This window comes from Myiozetetes cayanensis, unplaced genomic scaffold (genome assembly GCF_022539395.1).
Source record: "Myiozetetes cayanensis isolate MyiCay16 unplaced genomic scaffold, myiCay2020 scf19, whole genome shotgun sequence".
Classification (NCBI taxonomy): Eukaryota; Metazoa; Chordata; class Aves; order Passeriformes; family Tyrannidae; genus Myiozetetes; species Myiozetetes cayanensis.
In genome coordinates, this window is record NW_026087400.1 from 9,539,259 (window position 1) to 9,558,566 (window position 19,308).

Genomic DNA, 19,308 nt, shown 5'->3' on the forward strand with positions numbered 1-19,308 from the left:
AAATTAAAATTCTTACAGCAAAGAGTGTCTTTGTGGTGGGAGCGCTACAAGAGATCACGACTTTGATTGCACAAATCAAATTTTGGGTAATTTCACTTTTGTCCAGTTACCTTCTACTTCCCTGCCATTGTAGGTGCTCTCAGTTTTGGGGGCTGCTGTTTTATTTAGAACCACACCAGTGTAAGCAATTTTGCATTGCTAGGTGTTAGCATTCACAGAGTAGTGAATTTCTAGTAATTTCAAAACCAAAAGACTAAAAACAATGTAATGGTATATAAACATCTGGTCAGAGCACACTCTTCTTAAGGTAAAATATTTTGATTACTTTGTGGGGTTTGTTTGCTTTTTTTCTTTTACATCAATGAAGAAAACACACTGGTAAGTCATTGAACTTATTAAAAGTCTGAAAGTCTGCTTTGGACATTTAGGTATTGGTTTGTAGATGTGCTCAGATATTTGGAAGTTTCTTTAGAGCATATGGGTGAATTTTATTTTGTAAAAAATATTCCCAAGACAAGTAAAAATTGTATTAAATTGACAGTAGTGCCCTCTTTGAGCCTTACTTATCCTTTAGCAAATATTATGATATAGGTGTGTGGGTATTTTTGCTGTTGAGTACAATCCTTATAAGAGGCCCAACCTAAAAATAAACAAAGGTAACTGGTTTCAGATGTCTGATTACAAGGACTGACTGACTCTGTAAATGCAAAGCACATTGTGATGAAATGGGGTGTGTGGACACCAGATTTGCTCCCTTGGGCAAAGCCTCTTTTTTGGAGCCTTTTCTTCATTGTGAAAGAAGGAAAACTTCTTTTTTTCACCTCCTTTCTTTTTTTCTTTTCTATAGAGCATATCTGTTTCCTATTGTGATCCAAATACCATTTTTTCTGTTAGAATATATTTGGGATGCCAGTGAATATTTGTCTTAGGTCTTCATCTGCAAAGACAAAGGAAAACTGCAGTTAAAAGCTATCAAGCTAATAAAATACACTTGTGTAGTAGAGTTTATGAATTTGAGTGTTTAACATCAGCTTTGCTGTTTGTCTCATGTTGGTAACAAACTGCCTTTCAGGTGTGAGTTTGTAAACAAATGTGTGGGGAAAAAAAGATCTGATAGTTTTTCTTAACAAGCAAAAACAGTTTGTAGAGTTGACAGAAATTGAGGACATCAGGGGCAAACATAACTTTTTGAAGTGAGTTACATTTGGGGTACTTATGTTAATTATGGTTGTATGCTACTACCTTGGGAATAGTCAAATATGAAAGTCTATTGGCTTAGAAACATTACAAATTCAGAATAACAGGTAATATCCCTGTACAGAGGAAAGCAGAGATGACAGTGGTGCTGCAAGTCTGTAGGAAATCAGATGCCTCTTGTATATACCTGAACATTAAAACATCTCCAACCATTTTATTCCAGATATTTGATTTAGGTTTTCCCTACTATCAGGGTTTGAACTGTTGGCCTTGCCCACTGTGTTTATTTCTCTGATTTTCCTGCATTCTCCTACTTTTCTACCTGGTGTGGGTGAAAGCAGTAGGATCATTATTGAAACTGGAGGGACCTTACACACCCTCTGGTTTTGGAATGGAGGGTTTGACTTAACCTGGGGCTGTAGGAGACTGTTGGGCACCATCCAAAACTTGTGATTTTGTGTTCCCTCAGTGCCAGTATGGGAGTGCTGTGTAGTGCTCTGCTGTCTTGTCAGCATTTTGTTCTCAAAGCTTTTTTGAGCAAGAAAGCCACTTTTCCTGCGTTTGGGTGGCATTTCTACACTTAGGGCTCAGGCTGTGCTTGAGTACAGACTAGAGAAAATCCACCTTGCCAGGGCTCATCTGTCACTCTTCATGAAATAGAATAATGACTAAGTAATTTGATTATGCAAAAATTCTTTTATCTGGTTTTAAAAGCTCATGAGAAATTGTCTTGCAAGCCAGCCTTGTGAAGTTAATGTCTGTGTCTGCTCATGGAGCACTGGATCACATGGTGACACCTCTTCTTTATTTCTGAAAGCAAAGTTGGTTTTTACTCCCCTTCTGTACTGAGGGAACTGACTTAACTGATTATTTGCATCCAGCAGGGCATAAAATATTTTTAAAAATGGTTCTTTGTAGGAAACCACCTTCTGTGTGGCGAGTTGTGCACTCTGATCACGGTGCCACATGTATCTTCTGGCACGACAAGGACTTCAAGAGCTGAACGCTTTGTGTACTTCCTGAAATAGTTATTTCTTTGTTAGCTGTGCATTTAAGTGAACTTTTGTGGCAGAATGCTTGATTCAAGAACAGATCTTTGTGGTGCTTTCTGGAAAGATGTTTATAAGAGCTCTGAAGCTTTTGGTTATCAATCTGGCTGATGCTGACTTTCCCAAATGTCAATGAAATTCAATAGGGCTGTTTTTAAAGGAACAAGGAGGGTTGGGAAGAGATTGGCTTTCAGAAAGAAGCAGTGACAACAGGAAAATAACTCTTTGGGGGTTTGGGAGGGTACAATGCTGTGATTTTGAACAGAGAGGCTTTTTCAAGGTGCAAGAGGGATTCATGATATGTCTTTACATCTTCTGTGGAGGGGCTGATGCTCTGTTTGATTCCTTGTATCGAGTAAGGATTTGTAACACCAAGCAGTGTTAGTTTTATTCACTAAAATTCCCAGGAGCAGGGATTTCTAGCTGGCCTTAGTACCAGGCTTGAAGGTCCTGCGAGGCACCTGGAGCTGGTGGCAGGGGGGGGCTCCCACCTGTGGAAAGAAAAGGTCTGGAGGCAAATGTGTGTGGCTCAGAAAAGTGTGTTAAAAATGACTGAATTAATTAATAAATTAATGTTCCTTCTACAGGTGTTGTGAGTGCTTAAGATGCTGTGGGAGGAGAGACCCGAGGCCTCGCACTGTTTGGCTTGGCCACCCCGAGAAGAGAGACCAGAGATACCCTCGCAATGTGATCAACAATCAGAAATACAACTTTTTCACATTTCTCCCTGGGGTAAGCATGAGTAAAGTTGCTTTTCATCATCCCACCCTAATGCTTTCCCTGCTTTCAGTGGTTTTGCAGTAGGCAAGTGCAGAACCTGGAGCTGGAGAAAATCATGCTTGGGTTGGGTTTGGTAGGCTTCCTGCAGAGGCTGCCTTAGGGCAGACACAGATCTGTCCTGAGTGGCCAGGACTACTTTAAGACTGCCCCAAGTTGGCATTTAGTCACTGGAAGAGCATGCAAAAATGTTTCTGGTGGTTAGGTCAATATGCATAACATCTGAACTCCATTAATCTCCTCCATCCTCTTCTTTTCTCGTTTTTTAGGTATTGTTTAACCAGTTCAAATACTTCTTCAACCTTTATTTCTTGCTTTTGGCCTGCTCTCAGTTCGTCGTTGAGATGAGGCTTGGTGCACTTTACACGTACTGGGTTCCTCTGGTAGGTCATTGAAGGTTTATTTATTCAAGAAGGTTGAAAAAGAAAGAAGTTTTAAAGCCCATCCTGTAGGTCTCTACATGTGTCTGCATGTTTAAATACTGCAGAAATTTTCTACCTTGCATTTCAGTATTAAATTAATGAATTAGATCATTCATTTAAGCCAAGATGCATATGCTAGAAACCTTCAGCTTCCAACATCACCTTGTCCCCTTCTAAAAATAAAAAGTTCCTTATTGACAGAGATAATCAGAACATGATTGCAATTTTCAACAATACAGGTTGTAAAAACTTCATTTTCTGTGATGGATGAGGAGAGTTTTAACTGTTTAGAGAGTCTGAGCTCAATAATGTCTAGTAAAAACATGACTTTGTGATACTAACCCCATAAAGAATTGTTTTGCATTGATTTAATTATTTTTTATACAGTGAAGGGTGTGATGTGGGCATTTTCCTCATGACAAATGGCAATGAAATGACTACTCATATCCACAGAAAAGTAGGACTGAAACCCTCATCAGGCAAACATGCAATTACACCATGAGTAGTGCACATTTATATCTTTAGAGTGCTTATTTGTGCAGGTTGAGTGTATGAGTACATACACAGGAAGGCACATGCATTCTATATTTGTGTATCTGCATATGTAAATTTCTGTATACATTTCTATATAAATAAGGATATAAAATAAAGAAAGGTGAGCTAACTTTGATGGCTCTGTGGTGGCAGGAGTACTGAGTTTTGAGGGATCCTGTCTTCCAGTGGACTCCTGTGTAACCCCTCTCAGTTACCTGTGAATTGAGATGAAATGTGTTAGTTACATTCTTCAGATAAACTTTACAAAGATTTGCCTGGGGAGAGAATCATGGTAAAACTGAAAAACAACTGTGTTTTTTTTAAGGAATGAGGTTTTTTTAAGCAGGTCCTGTCAGTTTGGTGTTGGGAGTCCTGCACAGTGGCACATACCACTGTAACGATTTAGGAAGATAAGACGGAATAAGGAAATGCAGATTGTTGGCATTGGCACTGGCAAATATTGCTCTTATTAGAGGCAGATGTGATTTTCCCTGACCTTTCCATCCATTCTGTGTCCCCCCTCCGTGCTCCTTGCAGGGGTTTGTGCTGGCTGTGACGGTGATCCGGGAGGCGGCGGAGGAGATCCGATGTTACATGCGGGACAAGGAAGTGAACTCGCAGATCTACAGCAAGCTCACAGCCAGAGGTCAGCCCGGCGGCTCCAGCACCCCCTGCATCCTGCTGCCACTCAATCCAACACTGCTGGCAGGCAGAGCCAGGGCCCCAGGAGTGGGGATGGGGTCGTGGGCGTGTGGTGGCTGCTGAGGAGCCCTCAGGAGTCCCGGTGGCTTCTCCTGGATGGCTCCTCTCCAGGCTGTGCTGGAGGCTGGGATTTGCTGAGGGGTTTATGGAATCATTGAATGGCCTGGGTTGGAAGAGACCTTTAAAGGTCATCCCATTCCATCCCCCTCCCATGGGCAGGGACACCTTCCACTATCCCAGGTCGCCCCAAGCCCCATCCAGCCTGGCCTTGGACACTTCCAGGGATGGGGCAGCCACAGCTTCTCTGTGCTGTGCCAGGGCCTCCCCACCCTCACGGGGAACAATTTCTTCCTAATATCCAACCTAACCCTGCTCTCTGGCAGTGTGAAGCCATTCCCCCTTGTCCTGTCACTCCAGACCCTTGTAAATTGTCTCTCTCCATCTTTCCTGCGGGCACTGTAAGGCACAATCAAGACTGAACAATCCCAATTCTCTCAGCCTTTCCTTGTAGGAGGAAATGTCCATATGTTTCCTAGAGAGGTGCCCAGCTAATGCAAGGGTGTGTGTGTGTGATAATTGCTCAGGTAACTTCAGATCATCATCCAGAGGCTTCAACTCCAAAGGAGCCTTCCTTGGTGGGCTGGGAGTTCACTGCAGCACCAGGCAGGGGCCAACTTCAGAGCAACTGATGGGATATTTTGAAACCCCAATTGCTCCTAACTCCAGTGTAATCTAAAACATCTTTCCTGATTATTGTCCCTTGGTGGATTGGAGTCACCAAAGAAAATGAAACTGGAGGTGGATGTTTCCAGAAGGGAAATGTGTTTTCCTTCCTGTAAAGCTGTGACGTGAGAGAAGAGCTCTGTAATGTTGTGTGGATAAAGGGAGGGAGGGGCAAATACAGCAAACAGCATAGCAGGAAGAAAACAATAGAGCTGTAGTAGATGAGACATGTTATTTGGGGATTTTTTTTTTGTTTGTTTGGTTTTTTTCTGTTTTACCCTTGTCAGTGAGATAGAAAGATGTGAGAAGGATTTTCTGTAAGTTTTCAATTCATATTTCTTAAAGGAAACCACAAATGTGTGCTTTAAAAAGGGTCCAAATGGGCAGATTGTTTAAAAAAGTGCTTTACTTGAAAAAATAAATGTAGGTGTGTGAAATTGTCAGGAGATGGTTATGCAGAAGGTGAAGGGTGGGGACCATTCCAGCACAGGTACCCCAAATCCTAGTGGAGTTCAGGTACTCTGTGTACTGAAGAATCTTGAGTGCATGTGTTAAATTTAAGGTACTGACGTTTCATCTGTTACAGAACATAATAGCGGTTGAGTTTCATAGCTCTTTTTTTGGGTTATAGCAGACAGGGACTCAGATCATGTAAGTCCTTTGATAAAAAGGACTGTGTGATGTGTGTGTGTTTCTGTCAGCAGCAACTGATGTAGTTCCTCAGCACTGGCAGTATCAGCTTTTGTATTTTTTTGTATACATCATCTTTAGCCTCTTTCTCCAACTGTGAGGAGTTTGGAGCCCTCATTTTAGAGCCCAGGCTGCAGCTCAGCTGAGTCTGATCCCTGGCTCTGACCATTGTTTACAGCTGTGCAGTACCTAACAAAGACATTTAAATTCTCATTTGAAAAATCCAGTGCTGCCTCACTATGGAGTTACTCCTAATACCATGACAAAGATGGTGAGGCCAGGGTTTTGTTTTAAAAAGGGAATGAACTGAATTTAAGCAATCTTTTTTTTCGTTTCCAGTTTCTTTGTTATAAAAGTTTATATTCCTGAGTTAAGATGCAATGAATTGGGTATAAGAAAAAAATGCCTCCTTTCAACAATTGCACTTTTAAGAATAAGGCTGCTTTTTCTATGCAATTGCTTAAAACTATATATATTTCAAGTGCCAGGAGTTATGAGGCAACTCCAAACTAGGGAGTTTGAGTTTCTGAATATTAAATCCCCTTTTAATAACGTGTTCTTACTACAACACTTAAAATGCTTGGCAACCAACAAAAGCCTCATCCAAGAGGGGTGTACTACATCTATTTAAAGATATAAAAGAGTTGCCTTCTGGATTCTATTCAATGATCTATAAGGGGCCTGACCTCTCCTTCAGTTCTTTTCATATTGCTATTACGTTTCCCATGAATGATTTCCCTCCCCCCAGTCCTTTAACTTTTCTGATTTTGTGAAAGAAACCAGGGAGGATTGGCAGCTGGACACTAGCTGAAAATCTTAAGCCACTTTATTTAACATGAATTTGGTGCAGAAACAGAAATGAGATTATCTGATGTTACAGTTTAGAGTAGAAAAAACATAGAAAATTATTTATGATTGTCTCATAGGGAGAAAAGTAGTTTTCTGTCTCTCACTGGATCTCAGTACTTAATTTTTTGGAAGACCTGACCATCTCCTTTTCCACCAATTAAAGCTTTAGCACCTCTGAGAATTACCTGGGAGCAGGGAAGGACCTTGTGAGCCTGGCCATGGCTGGGGATGGAAGTTTTGGGTTTGGTTTATCACATCCACTAGCACAGTCAGAGAAAGGAGGCAAGTTTTTGAGGGAACCCTTTGTCACTTCAGAAGTAGAAGCAGCAAATATCAAAATAAGTTGAGAAGAGCTGATGTGAATGATTAATTTGCAGCGTAGCTGACAAAACTGCAGGTAGGGCTCGACTTGGGCTGTTTGCAGGCTGTTTCTTTCTTTTTTAATTGCTGTTGACTAGCACAGGTCGTGCTTCAGGATGTTGACACAGCCCTACACTGAGAGGGGCAGTGCAGAAGGTACTGATTCACAAAAGCCTTCTGAACTGTTGCTATATAATTTTTTAAAAATCTTCACGCTAATTTCTCCTCTAAAGCCAGAGTTTGGGGGAGGGGGATTAGTGAGGCTCAACACTAAGCAGTGTCTTGGAGATTGGCTATAATGGATCTAATGGAGCACTGTGGCTTTCTCCAAGGGACTTTTATTTCTCCAGAGCATTTGCACTAAGCTGCAGTTAAGGTGACTGGAGAATAAATTTTCCCATCTCCAACCTTGGCCTCCCTCTGCAACCCCATGGGTGTAAATACATACTTAGGTCTGAGTGAACTGGGGGAGACTTAAGCACGTGCTTATGCACAGTTTTGAACAGGGAAGTAATTTGGGTGCTTTCCCAAGCCTCTTGTCCCCTTTGTGTGCAGCTCTTTGTGCAGATCCATGGCTGGAGCACGGCCAGGCACAGCCCCTGCACACCTACCAGCCTGGTGTGTTATCCCTCCCCCCAAGGAGGGATCTAAAAATTTTTTGAACCAAAAAGCACATTTTGGATTTGCAGCTTTGCTGCTGTGCGTGAAACTTTTTTCCTGCACTCTTCTTGTTAAGCTTTTTAAGATTGATTAAGCTGCTTGCCTCGTAGAGAAAAAGGAAGAATCCTCTTTGGATCCCATTTATTTTGAATATAGTTGCTGCATTCCAGGGACTAATCTTTTAGAGTAGACAGTAGCGTATTTTCTATGTTCCTTTATTTTACATCACAACAAAAAACTCCACCCTAAACCTCTTTTATGTTTTTACCAACACGATCCTTTTTATGTTCCAAAATGATCAAACCACCAGACTTCTGGAAAGCATTTTTTTTGTGGAAAGCTCTCCATTTAAAGGACAGTTGTTTGGATTGCAATAAAAAATAATCAAATTTCAGTCCCCTATTCATAAACCCACAAGCCTCCTTGTGTTCAGAAGGCTGTGTGCTGACTTTCTGCTTGACGGAAAGTTAGAACTGTGCTTGCAAATTCTTGGTTTGTTTTTCTTCTCCTTCAGCCCCCCCTCCATGGGTAACACTGCATAATAGAGAGAAACTCCACAGAAAAGTGGGAAGAGACCTCCTACTGAGGGGTGCTACTTAAGATACAGATCATTGGCATTTACCAGCCATATAAAAACAATATTTTCCCAAACCCTCTGAGTCCTGCTCCACAGCATAAAGCTGCAAAAGCCAAAAGTGTGCTGCAGCACGTCCAAACAACCCTTTTTTTTTTTTTTACAGATGTATTTAACTTGCTTTCATAAACTTTTTGCTTCATCTTTAATTCCAAATTAAGTGTTTTGATCTGTATCTCAAGTGAATCTCTGCAGATCTATTGTGAAATCTTAAGTACTGACATGGTACAAAAAAGGCATCTCTTCTGGCCAATGTAATACTTTAAATAATCTGCTTTACGGTACATCTATTATGCTGCAGATCTGGTGATAATTTCAAAGACCATAGCTTAGGTCTGGAACAAACTGTTTGCATTTTATTGTGTTTATTATTTTGTCTTTCAAAAAATAAATCAGGATACAGCAAAGAATTAAACAAATACCAGTCACACTTTAACAACAAGTGGGTTTTTTAATAAGAGATCAAGACTAGTTCCCCTTAAAAAATGTGTTAAATACTGACTTGTGTTCTGATTAACTTCAGAAAATATAAAATGAAAGTGATATATAAATGCTAAACAAACCTGTGTGTATTTAGAGGAAGCACTTCTAGTTGCATTTATAAAAACAGTGATTTATAATTACAAAAATACTTTTAGTAGCAGAGCAATATTGGGAAATGAAACAATTGTGTTATTAACTAGTTTTAGACATGCTTGAGAAAACATCTGATGTTTAGGTGGCAGTGTCCCCACAGAAAGAAAAAGGAATTACAGAATTCCCAAGATCAAAATAAAACTAATTCAAGTTAGTTGCTTTATGGGAGTCCTGAGTCAAAGGAAACATCTGGTCCTGCTCCTTCTTAGCAGGACGTGTGGTGCAACTGCAGAGATGTCACCCACGAGGGGCCAGGGATGGCTGCAAAAGCAGAATTAGCTACCTAAAAAGGGCATCTCATTTATACAGGAGTTATAAAAATGTGTGTTGGTTAGAAAGGTCCCCTCTGTGTTTTACCTTCAAACAGCTGAGGTTGGGAGGGTTATTGAACAAGACAAATCTGCTCCAGCTGCTTTGGGTTTGCTCATATTGGAAAAATTTTAAAGCAGATGATGCTGTTTTCAGAATAATGATCTAAAAAGCCTTTCATGTGCATAATGATAGGAAAGCGTCACATTTTACCTTTGTCCAGGCATTAATTTTTCTTTTGCAGCACGATTTTTTTACCTCATTAGGGAAAGCACTACAAAAAATAAGTTTCCATTCCTGAACCTTCCAGGCAGTGCTGCTCCTACTGCAAATCCTTGTGATCTTTAAGAGAATACAGAAAATACGTTTAAACAAATCTACCCTTGAGAGTATACCTAAAATATGGTTGAACAAATCCACCTCTCCTTCCAAGAGCTTTCTTGCACAGTGTTTTAGGAATGGCTGTGCCTGTGTGGGGAGAGCACACGGGTTTTTTTCACCCCCCTTCCTTTGCACAGGAGAATATTCAAAAGCACTTTTTGTTGTTTTGTGAATAACCGTATTAAAGGGGGAGGAAGAGATGTTATCTGTCAGACCCTTTTAGTGTCATAGTACCTAACTTTGTATAGCCCATACAGAAGACTGCCAGGGATGCTTTTTTTGATCCTCTTGGAGTGCGGCTTTTCTTTTCAAGCCTCAGCGTAATGGACTCTTAATCCCCGGTTTGCTTCCTGCCCCGGCAGAGATGTCTTCAGCCCAGCATTCGTTTTGTTTACCTTTTTTTTTTTTTTCCTTTTTCTTTTCCTTTTTTTTTTTTAACTTAAAAAAAAAAAATCTCACAAGGCAAACCCCAGAATCCACGAAAGACCTATGAGATATTTGTGAAATGGGCCATGACTGCTTATAATTTGTAGGAATAATTACAGCATGTAAGGAAGTCTGCGTTTATTAGCAGCAGTGCTGAAGCATGTTGTTAAGCACACAGTGTGTCACCAGAGCAGCAGGCTGCCCGGAGCCCAGAAAGGCTTTCATTGTTAATTTGGAGCAGAAACACTGAAGCATATCCTGAGAAGGATGCTAATGAAGGGACTGCCAGTAGTAAAATCCCAGTGACCTTTGTGCTTTGTGCTAATTTCTATTCCCCCTTTCTCCCTTCCCCCTTCCCTGTCCCCCCTGAGCTGCTATCTGGCCATTTAGTCCATGAATTTTGAGGTACAGTAGGAGTGTTGTCCATGCTGGGGTGAGCTCCACGTGCCTCCCCCACTCCCACTCAAATCACAGCAGATTAAAGAGGCTTTTGTTGAAATATAACAGACAGACACATAGAGGCAGGGTTCAAATTAACTGATTATAAATCACTGCTTAGTCTGAGAAGCCAAATCTAGAGCTGGCTAATGATTTGAAATTACTAGCCAATTGTTAAATTAATCCCCTGTTTTAAAGCAACTGGGAAATGTTTGACAGCTGCACAGAAATAAATATTTACGTGTTTTCTGTAGGACCTGTTCTCTGCAGGGCTCGTTCTGGCTGGTCCATGGAGAGGCAGAAGGGAGGTGGTAGAGCTGAGTCAGATACTGGAGCTGCAGCAGGGGAGGAAATGAGCCTGGTTTTTAGATGGACCCATTGTACTTGCAGCTTCCAGGTCTTGGCTTGAGAGTCAAGCTTTAAATTTTCAGCCACCTCAGAAAAAGGAGTTGATAGTTCCTTACTGTAGTTTTCCTGTTCTTGCTCTGTTCTCTGCCTGACACTGAAAATATTTTTGAATTCGTGAGTTAAACAGTACAAAAAAGAGTTGAAGGAGTTGTTACAGAGTTGTCACTGGGGGTTTTTGCATCCAAGGCTGAGGTCTGGAGCTGGCAGACTAGAGGCTTTCAGCTCTTTTTGTAGACTGAGTTCCCCCCACTTTACTCAGTGGGCTTGGAAAGTCTTTACAGGCCAATTCTTGTGATGGAGACATTACCCTTTTCCCCCAAAATAGTGCAGTGGAAGGAAGGGAGGGAAGGAGCATCACACAGCACCCAGAAACCCTGTCCTACTGCTGCTCTAACACACTGGTATCTTTCCTTTGCAGGGACTGTGAAGGTGAAGAGCTCTAATATACAAGTGGGTGACCTCATCATTGTTGAAAAGGTTTGCTTTACATATATACATCTTTTCTGTCTGAAATACTTTTTTTACAAGTGCATAGAAAATGATGTAATTTTTAATTCATATTTATTTTACAAATCACAATAGAATGTTGTCTTGAACACTAGTTACAATATTTAATCACTTTTCAGGGTTCCCCTGCCCCACCAATAACACCACCATCTTTGCAAACCTGTAGACGTGCTCCTATAACCTAATTTTTCTACTTATACTATAAGAAGATAAAAGAGCCTCCCTATCCTTTCTCTGACTGTTGGTTAAAAGCTGTTAAAAATCCAGCATTCAAATGTTGCTTTGGGTATAAACACAGTATTGGTAGACACAGTGATCCATTTGTAGATACTGGTATAATTCCACCTTTATACAAGCTCGTATGTGGGGTTTTTTATCCACTGGTTTTATGTTTTTCCCACACACTCTCTGTGCAAGCAGCTATGACCTTTAAAGCCATTAGTATGAAAATATTCAGTACAAAAAGAGAAAATTGGTGGCTGCGGATTCCAGATACAACCTTTTCTTCTAGCATGGGACTTCTTGAAAGGAAATCAGCGTTAGCTTAAGATTTCTTCATACTTCTAGAATTACTCACCAGCCTTTTTGTAAACCAAGCCCTTTGGTCTGGGCAGTGGGAGCTGGCAGCAGTTATTATTTTGCACTTGGAATTCTGCAGGGAAGTGAGTTTAGGATTCAAAGCAAAATGAATCCCAAGCTTTGGCTTGACAAAGGAATCCCCTTTCTCCCCCACATCCCCTTTGCTGGTCACGGTGGGGCTGTGCAAGGAGCTGCACACGCGTGCAGGGCTGGGTGCACAATAATGGCCTTTCTTCTCCTCCCAGAACCAGCGGGTCCCTGCTGACATGATCTTCCTGAGGACGTCAGAGAAGAATGGTAAACATCTGGAACCAATTGTCAAAATAGCCATTAACCTTTCACTGGTTGTTTAGAGAAAATTATCTTTTGGAAATGTGAAAGAGATAGATAATAGTAAAATTTTAGAGAGACAGACAATTCAAGCAGTTTTATGGACCACCATTTCTGGGCATGTTTATAGTCTTTTTTTGTTTGCTAATCAAAGAGCGTGGGGAGTTGAATCCAGGGTAGATGTATCTGGTTGCATAACAGTTTGCATTATAGATATAAATCATTTTAGTTGCTGTTCAGACTTGTTTTGTTAAGTGTGGGGTAAGGAATCAGAAGGATTAGAAAATATAAAGACTAATGAGAACATTTTAAATGTCTTAGAAATGTAGTGTCTCACTGTATTCTGGACTAGTGGAAGGAAATGAATGTGTGATGCAGGAACATCATCCTTACCTTATTAACAAATGTTACTTGGAATCAGGTACTGTTTCCAAAGGAAAAAGGACATGAATATCCTAGATATGAAGCCAGTTCATATGAGTTATCTGTAGGTGTAGCTAAGACAGAGCTGGAAGGAGCACTGACTGCTGTTTTGAAAACCCACAGGGTCCTGCTTCCTTCGCACCGACCAGCTGGATGGGGAGACAGACTGGAAACTGCGGCTGCCCGTCACCTGCACCCAGAGACTGCCGACTGCTTCTGTAAGCTCCTGCTGCAAACCTCGCCTTGCTAAACCTGGGCACGTTGTACCTGAAAAACGTTCAAGTGCCTCGGTCCACGGGCACCCAAGAGCACAATTCTGCTCAGGGCATGTGACAGATTAGCTTTGGCAACCAAAAATACAGGTGTGAACCGGCTCCTCCTGAGCTCCAGGGGAAGTGGCAGGTAAGGTGACACTGGGTGCCCCTGTGCCACAGGGCTCTCACCACAGGCTCTGCAGGAAGGCTCTGGGGTCAGCAGCCTCAGGTGGCTCAAGGTAAGATGCTCCTATTTTCTTTTTCCTTTCCAGAGACCATTGTTGCCACTCAGTGCAGGACAGGTCTTGTTGCCCTCTGAGATGGCTTCGGAGGCCGCTCAGTTTTCATTGCCCACCCTTATGAAAGGGGAGGTGTCACCATGGCAGCTCTACTGCATGATCTAAAATAAGCATAAAGCCTCCATCAAACATGCTATTTCCTCAAATCTCTAGCTAAAGCAGTTTGTGTGCTGTGTGTTGGCGGGGTTTTTTGTTTGCTTGTTTTTTAAGAAAACAAGTAAAAGAAGGGGGAAATCAGAGTACCTGCTTTATTGATGTTTTATCTGCAAAAAGTGCCAGGAGCTTATTCTGTACAAAGCCTTTGAAGCAAGGCATTCTCTCCATGGAGTGAACAAGTTCATACCTGTGTAGGAGTCAACAGTGAAAACCGTCTGCAGAACTGGCATTTGTCTTCTTGCCACCCCAGAACTGTCCTAGTGACACGAAATACTGAGTGACAGGGTGTGCCTCAGTTGCCTTGAAAGACCAAAGCTTCTTTGCTATAAGGTAAGAAGTATCTTAGGCTGCCTTGATTATTCAGGCTGAAATTCCTTTATGGGGCACAGAGATGTGAGTAAGTCCCAGCAGTCTGTCAGGTATCCCTCCAAGAAATACTCCTCAGTGAGGCTGCTACACCAAGTGTATGTTCTCTCAGACTCTTGGGCTGCAGTAAGTAACAAGATTTAGTAATTGCTGTAACTTGATAAGTAACTCTTGCTCAAGTATTCTGGTAGAAACACTTGTACATTATTAAAATGTGGTTGTCTGTCTGCCAAAACGTGTCTGTTTTGTAGGACCTGCTGCAAATCCGATCCTATGTATATGCAGAGGAGCCCAATATTGACATCCACAACTTCGTGGGCACCTTCACAAGGGTGAGTCTTGCTGACAGGGTTTTTCCCGGAGAAATAGTGGAGTTGTCTTGCATTTCTTTCTACTTTTCCTTTTTTTTTTTTTTATTATTTCATAAAATCCATGAAATAAAAATTGAAACTTTGACTTGGAGACAATGCCCTTAATCCTCTTTGGGATTAAGGACTTCACCTGAAGGTGTGAGACATGAACACTTGGACAAGATTGGTACTTACATGTTCATGGTGGCTGTTCAGAAGAAAGTCTGGACCACCATGGACTCTCTAGGATTAAAATCTTTGAATTGTGGAAAAAAAAGGGGATCTTAGCTGGGTTTGAAGGCAGTGTATGTGAACTCAGTTATATCTGCCCCCATTTCAGGGAGCAGCAGCACTGAGCCACTGAGAAATGTCACCATTAAAAACATATCTCTTCTGACTTGTTGGGAAGGTGCATTGTTGGGGCAAAAGGTTGATTTTTTTTTTCCCTTCCTCTCAGTGGGTTAATGATAGTTTTGAGAGATTCATCCGATACCCTTGGGGAGCTTCCAGAGGGCAAATGGGTTTGTAACAAATAGGAGGCAGGTAGAGCTTTTTAGAAGTTGTTGCCCAAACGGGTTCTCAGTGAGATCTTCCAGCAGCAGGAGAAATGCCACATGAGCCCAGGGAGGGAACACTTCCCTGGAGGGCTGCTGGCAAATCCCTTTCTCATTTTTGATTCCCAGAGACCTCTACCAGGCAGAGGTGTCTTAATAGATCCCCACTGAAATAAAGTGGTCATGTTTTTAACCCAGAGATTTACCAGGGATTATGAAAATCCTCCATCCTGTCAAGAATCCCTCTACCAACTCTGCCAGCATCCCTCTGCAAACACCTCTGTGTGCCTCTGCTCTTTTGCTGACTATTTTGTTTCTTTTCTTCCCATTTCAGGAGGACAGTGACCCTCCAGTAAATGAAAGTTTGAGCATAGAAAACACCCTGTGGGCCAGCACAGTGATTGCATCAGGTAAGATGGAGGCACGTGTGAAATTGTTTTGAAGGGAATATGTTAACAATTTTTAAAGGTATTTTTGTAATGGAATAATAATCTCTGTCAGTTGGGGAAATTAGCAGTTGGAATGAGGTTTCCCACTTGTCCTAACACCTCTGGGGACCTGAGCTGACATCTAATTGCCTCTTGGACATTCCTAGATGAGAAAGAATTGGAGTGGCCTTTGGGGCACTTCTTTAGCATGTAGGGCCAGAATAGCACTTAATTGCTCTCCACATTGACATCCTAATCTGTAACAGAAATGGTGTCAAATAGATTCTGGTAACAGAAGCTAAGATGAAAGATTTCCAGGTAAGTGCTTCCATTGAGTTCGTCCTATATACTTTTAAAAAGGAAAAAAATAAAGTCTTTGACAGATTTTGACTTATATACACGATAAGCTCCCAAGGCCTGAGAATAATCAATGCCCTCCTGTAGAGGCTTGTCAAAGTAAAAGCCTTGTTCCTCTCCTGTCCAGTGTGTTTGTGAAGCTTGCAGGGCCATGGCTGGAGGAGGGTGAAATTCTGAGGTCCAGTTTTGGAATTAAAGGTGTCAAATGGAGAGACTTGACAGTGCATTTGCAAATATAATTTCAAAGGGTTTATGCAATTGAGTCTGTTTTAAGTGGCCATAAACCAACTAGAAACTCTCCTGGCAGGTGTTTCCTCTCATTTTGACTCACTTATCAACATAATACTCAGTTTTGTTCCTCCTGTGGCAATAATAAATAGCAGGTTGTAGGTTATTTCTGTTAGGAAAAAGATGTGGGTATTATTTTTCTTCTTCTGTGAGTGAAAGCTGCCAAGTTGTGGTGCCATCTCACTGGGGCAGCCCTTGCTTGAAAGGCCGAGCAGAGCTATGTGGCTTCTCCATCTGCTGTAGTAGGGATGGGTCTGACTCTGACTGCTTGAGGTTGGATTTGGAGTAGCTGTGCCATCTGCTGATTTGAATTCTGATGATCTTACCACCACCTGCCATCTGGCTCCAGAGATTTGTTGTTGGTTTTGGAGGTATTTTTTTAAAAGGAATGTTTCTCAGCATATTTTTAGAAACCACCTCTTTTGAATCAGTCTTACTTAAAAATAATTCGCTCACAGCTTATTAAAACTTTGATCATTAATGAGAGTAGGGGAATAGTAGAGTATGAAGTAACAATGTGTTTGCAGTAGTGGTTTATTTTAGAGTTGCTTTTCTGCATTTTTTTACAGAGTAAAATTTTACGGTAAAAAAAAGATTAGAGCTTGACAGTAGCAGCTTTTAAACTCTTGATGGTACATAGCTTTTTCTTTATGGCTTTTTGCAAAGTCTTAAGGAGAAAACCTGGAGAAACCCAATAATTTATGAGACTAAATTGTATTATGTTTTTGCAAGAAGAAAATAGAGAACTTTGTTGCTCTCAGCTCTTTAGAAACTGTGGCATAGAGCATTAAAATACACTGATGGCCTCCCAGCAGCTCCATCTGTTACAGTAAGGTAGGAGTTGGTATGATTCACTTTATGGTAGCAGCAGTAATCAGACAACTTAAAGAAAATTTAGATTTTAAAATAAGGTAATTCTGTCTTTGAAAGCTGTTGTAATTCATTGGGTTTACTCTGATTGTGTCAAACTTCACCAATAAATAAGGACCACTGTCTGGTGTAAGGCAACACCAAGTGGTGGGAGGAAATCCAAGAGGTCCTCCATCCCCACCAACGTTTATTTATAGTATGGAGAGACAACTGACAGCAAAAGGGGGTCTGGGAAAGCTGAGAGAGAGCAAAGCTGACTGCTCTTTCCATGTGCATGAGTTGATGCAGTGTGGTTGAAATCTTACTGGCATGGAGGATGTTTTGTGTTCCAGTCCGTGTTTTCAACTAAGTGTCATATTGATACCAACTTTTTAAATTTCTGGTTGCTTCTGAATTTAACATGCTAAAAATCCTTCCCACCCAACATCCAGCAAGTGTTTTTATAGAGAAAGCATTTGTTTGTTTAGGTACTGTGGTGGGAGTTGTCCTCTACACTGGAAGGGAACTGCGCAGTGTGATGAATACTTCAAACCCAAGAAGTAAGGTATGGTGAAGAAATAGTCTTATAATAAATAAAAGGGTCAGAAATGGATAATTTTTTAAGGAAGATCCTTCCAAATGCTCTATGTACACACTACAGGGACAACCTCCTGGGAATAATTGATATTTTCTAGGCTGTGATTCAGGATAGTTGCCATAACAGAACCTATTTCTCCTTATTTTTTTGATCCTATTATACATGTGTCTTCGCACTTTTTTAAGGTTGGCTAAACCGTTGTTTTGTATGTTTATAATGAGACAGTCTCAGTCAGAATAGAAAAGCTCATTTTGCTGCATTATTCTATTACAGCAAAGCTAAGACACAGTGCAGGGATGTTTATATAGTGTCCTCTCACACATCTTCATGCGCTGCTTGGCTTCTAAAGGATGGAAATCTTATTTAATAAGCTGGCAAGAGTATTACTTATAAATTTAAATATGTTTGTAGTGTTTTTTAAAAGAGAAGCTGACTGGTGAGGAATGTCTCTTTGGATACAGCAGTTCATTTCCTTTGTGAATATTACATTGAACTCACACTTTCATTTGTGTGCTTGAAAAGTCTCTCTCTTGCTTTTTTAGATTGGTCTCTTTGATTTGGAGGTGAATTGTCTCACCAAGATCCTGTTTGGGGCTCTCGTGGTGGTCTCCCTGGTCATGGTGGCCCTCCAGCATTTCGCTGGCCGTTGGTATCTTCAGATCATAAGGTTTCTCCTCCTGTTCTCAAACATCATTCCCATTAGGTAAGGCAGCAATTGTTAGTGCTTCCCAGCAAAATACTGCTTGCTTTGTGTCCCCCTCCATGCTTCTACCACGAACAAGCACGTAAACTCTTATCTGCTCCTCGTTTTACAGCTAAGCAAATCTAGAAATAGAAATCAAGTTACTGTTCAAACATAAGAATTCCTTTGTTGTTTCTGCTGACTTTGTTCAAACTTATTAACCCATTCACTGACTCGGGCTGTGGATTAGTCATTTAAGGGCCCTTCTCTGTGTTTGGACTACCTGGTTACTTTGATAAGAACAGAGCAAAAAACGGAAAAGCAGGGTTATCTATACAGCCTGTAGTGTCATGGAACACAACTGTCTTTTAGAGGGGAATGAAACTTTAATATTGAATTGTACTGGATTAGGAAGTGAATTAGTAAATTACTTTGGGTGCAGTACTGGGATTCATTTGAGTTCCATTTTTAATCTGCTCTCTCTGGATCAATCCCACTGTTCTTACTCTGTGTCCATCTTCCCCTCAAATCGTATCTGTTCTTCTCATTGTAATTTTATCATCTATCTTTGAATTACAGTGTAATTACTTTTGCCACCCGACCACTGACTTTGAATATACTTCTCCTGAAACACCCTCTTTAGCAGCTCAAATTCAGGGTGGACTGTGTGTCCTTTCATTGCATTGAGGCAGTTCATGAGGATTTTTCCCAAAGTTTAACTGGTGATACCTTTTCTTTCCCCTTCCCCTCTTTTCCCCCTCCCTCCTGCACAGTTTACGTGTGAATCTGGACATGGGGAAAATTGTCTACAGCTGGGTGATCCGCCGAGATTCCAAAATCCCTGGCACTGTGGTTCGATCCAGCACTATTCCTGAGCAGTTGGGCAGGATATCCTATTTGCTTACAGACAAAACAGGTATCTGTAGAAAAGTCATGGAATGTTGTGGTTGGGATTTTGTTATGTTTTTTGGCCAGGCAGAGAGTATAATGTAAGTTTTTTTTGGACTAGAAGAAATATGCATTTCCTGTCACTTTGACATAAGATTTAATCTGAAAGAAAGTTCTGCTTTTTTTTTGTTCTGAAGGCACTATA

General features: G+C 41.1%; 1 protein-coding gene across 2 annotated transcripts in view; it reads left to right on the forward strand.

Annotated features, from left to right (window-relative positions):
* Positions 1–19,308, forward strand: part of ATP9A (ATPase phospholipid transporting 9A (putative)) — a 56,631-nt gene that overhangs the window by 6,791 nt on the left and 30,532 nt on the right. For both annotated transcript variants that reach the window (XR_007628742.1, XM_050313484.1), the window contains exons 2-12: positions 2,834–2,978; positions 3,293–3,406; positions 4,517–4,625; positions 11,614–11,672; positions 12,527–12,578; positions 13,158–13,252; positions 14,361–14,441; positions 15,348–15,423; positions 17,424–17,500; positions 18,076–18,236; positions 18,989–19,131. Coding sequence is in view for 1 of the 2 variants with exons in the window: in XM_050313484.1 (XP_050169441.1) it covers positions 2,834–2,978; positions 3,293–3,406; positions 4,517–4,625; positions 11,614–11,672; positions 12,527–12,578; positions 13,158–13,252; positions 14,361–14,441; positions 15,348–15,423; positions 17,424–17,500; positions 18,076–18,236; positions 18,989–19,131 (1,112 nt within the window). In the remaining variant the exon portion in view is untranslated. The remainder of the gene's footprint in view (positions 1–2,833; positions 2,979–3,292; positions 3,407–4,516; positions 4,626–11,613; positions 11,673–12,526; positions 12,579–13,157; positions 13,253–14,360; positions 14,442–15,347; positions 15,424–17,423; positions 17,501–18,075; positions 18,237–18,988; positions 19,132–19,308) is intronic.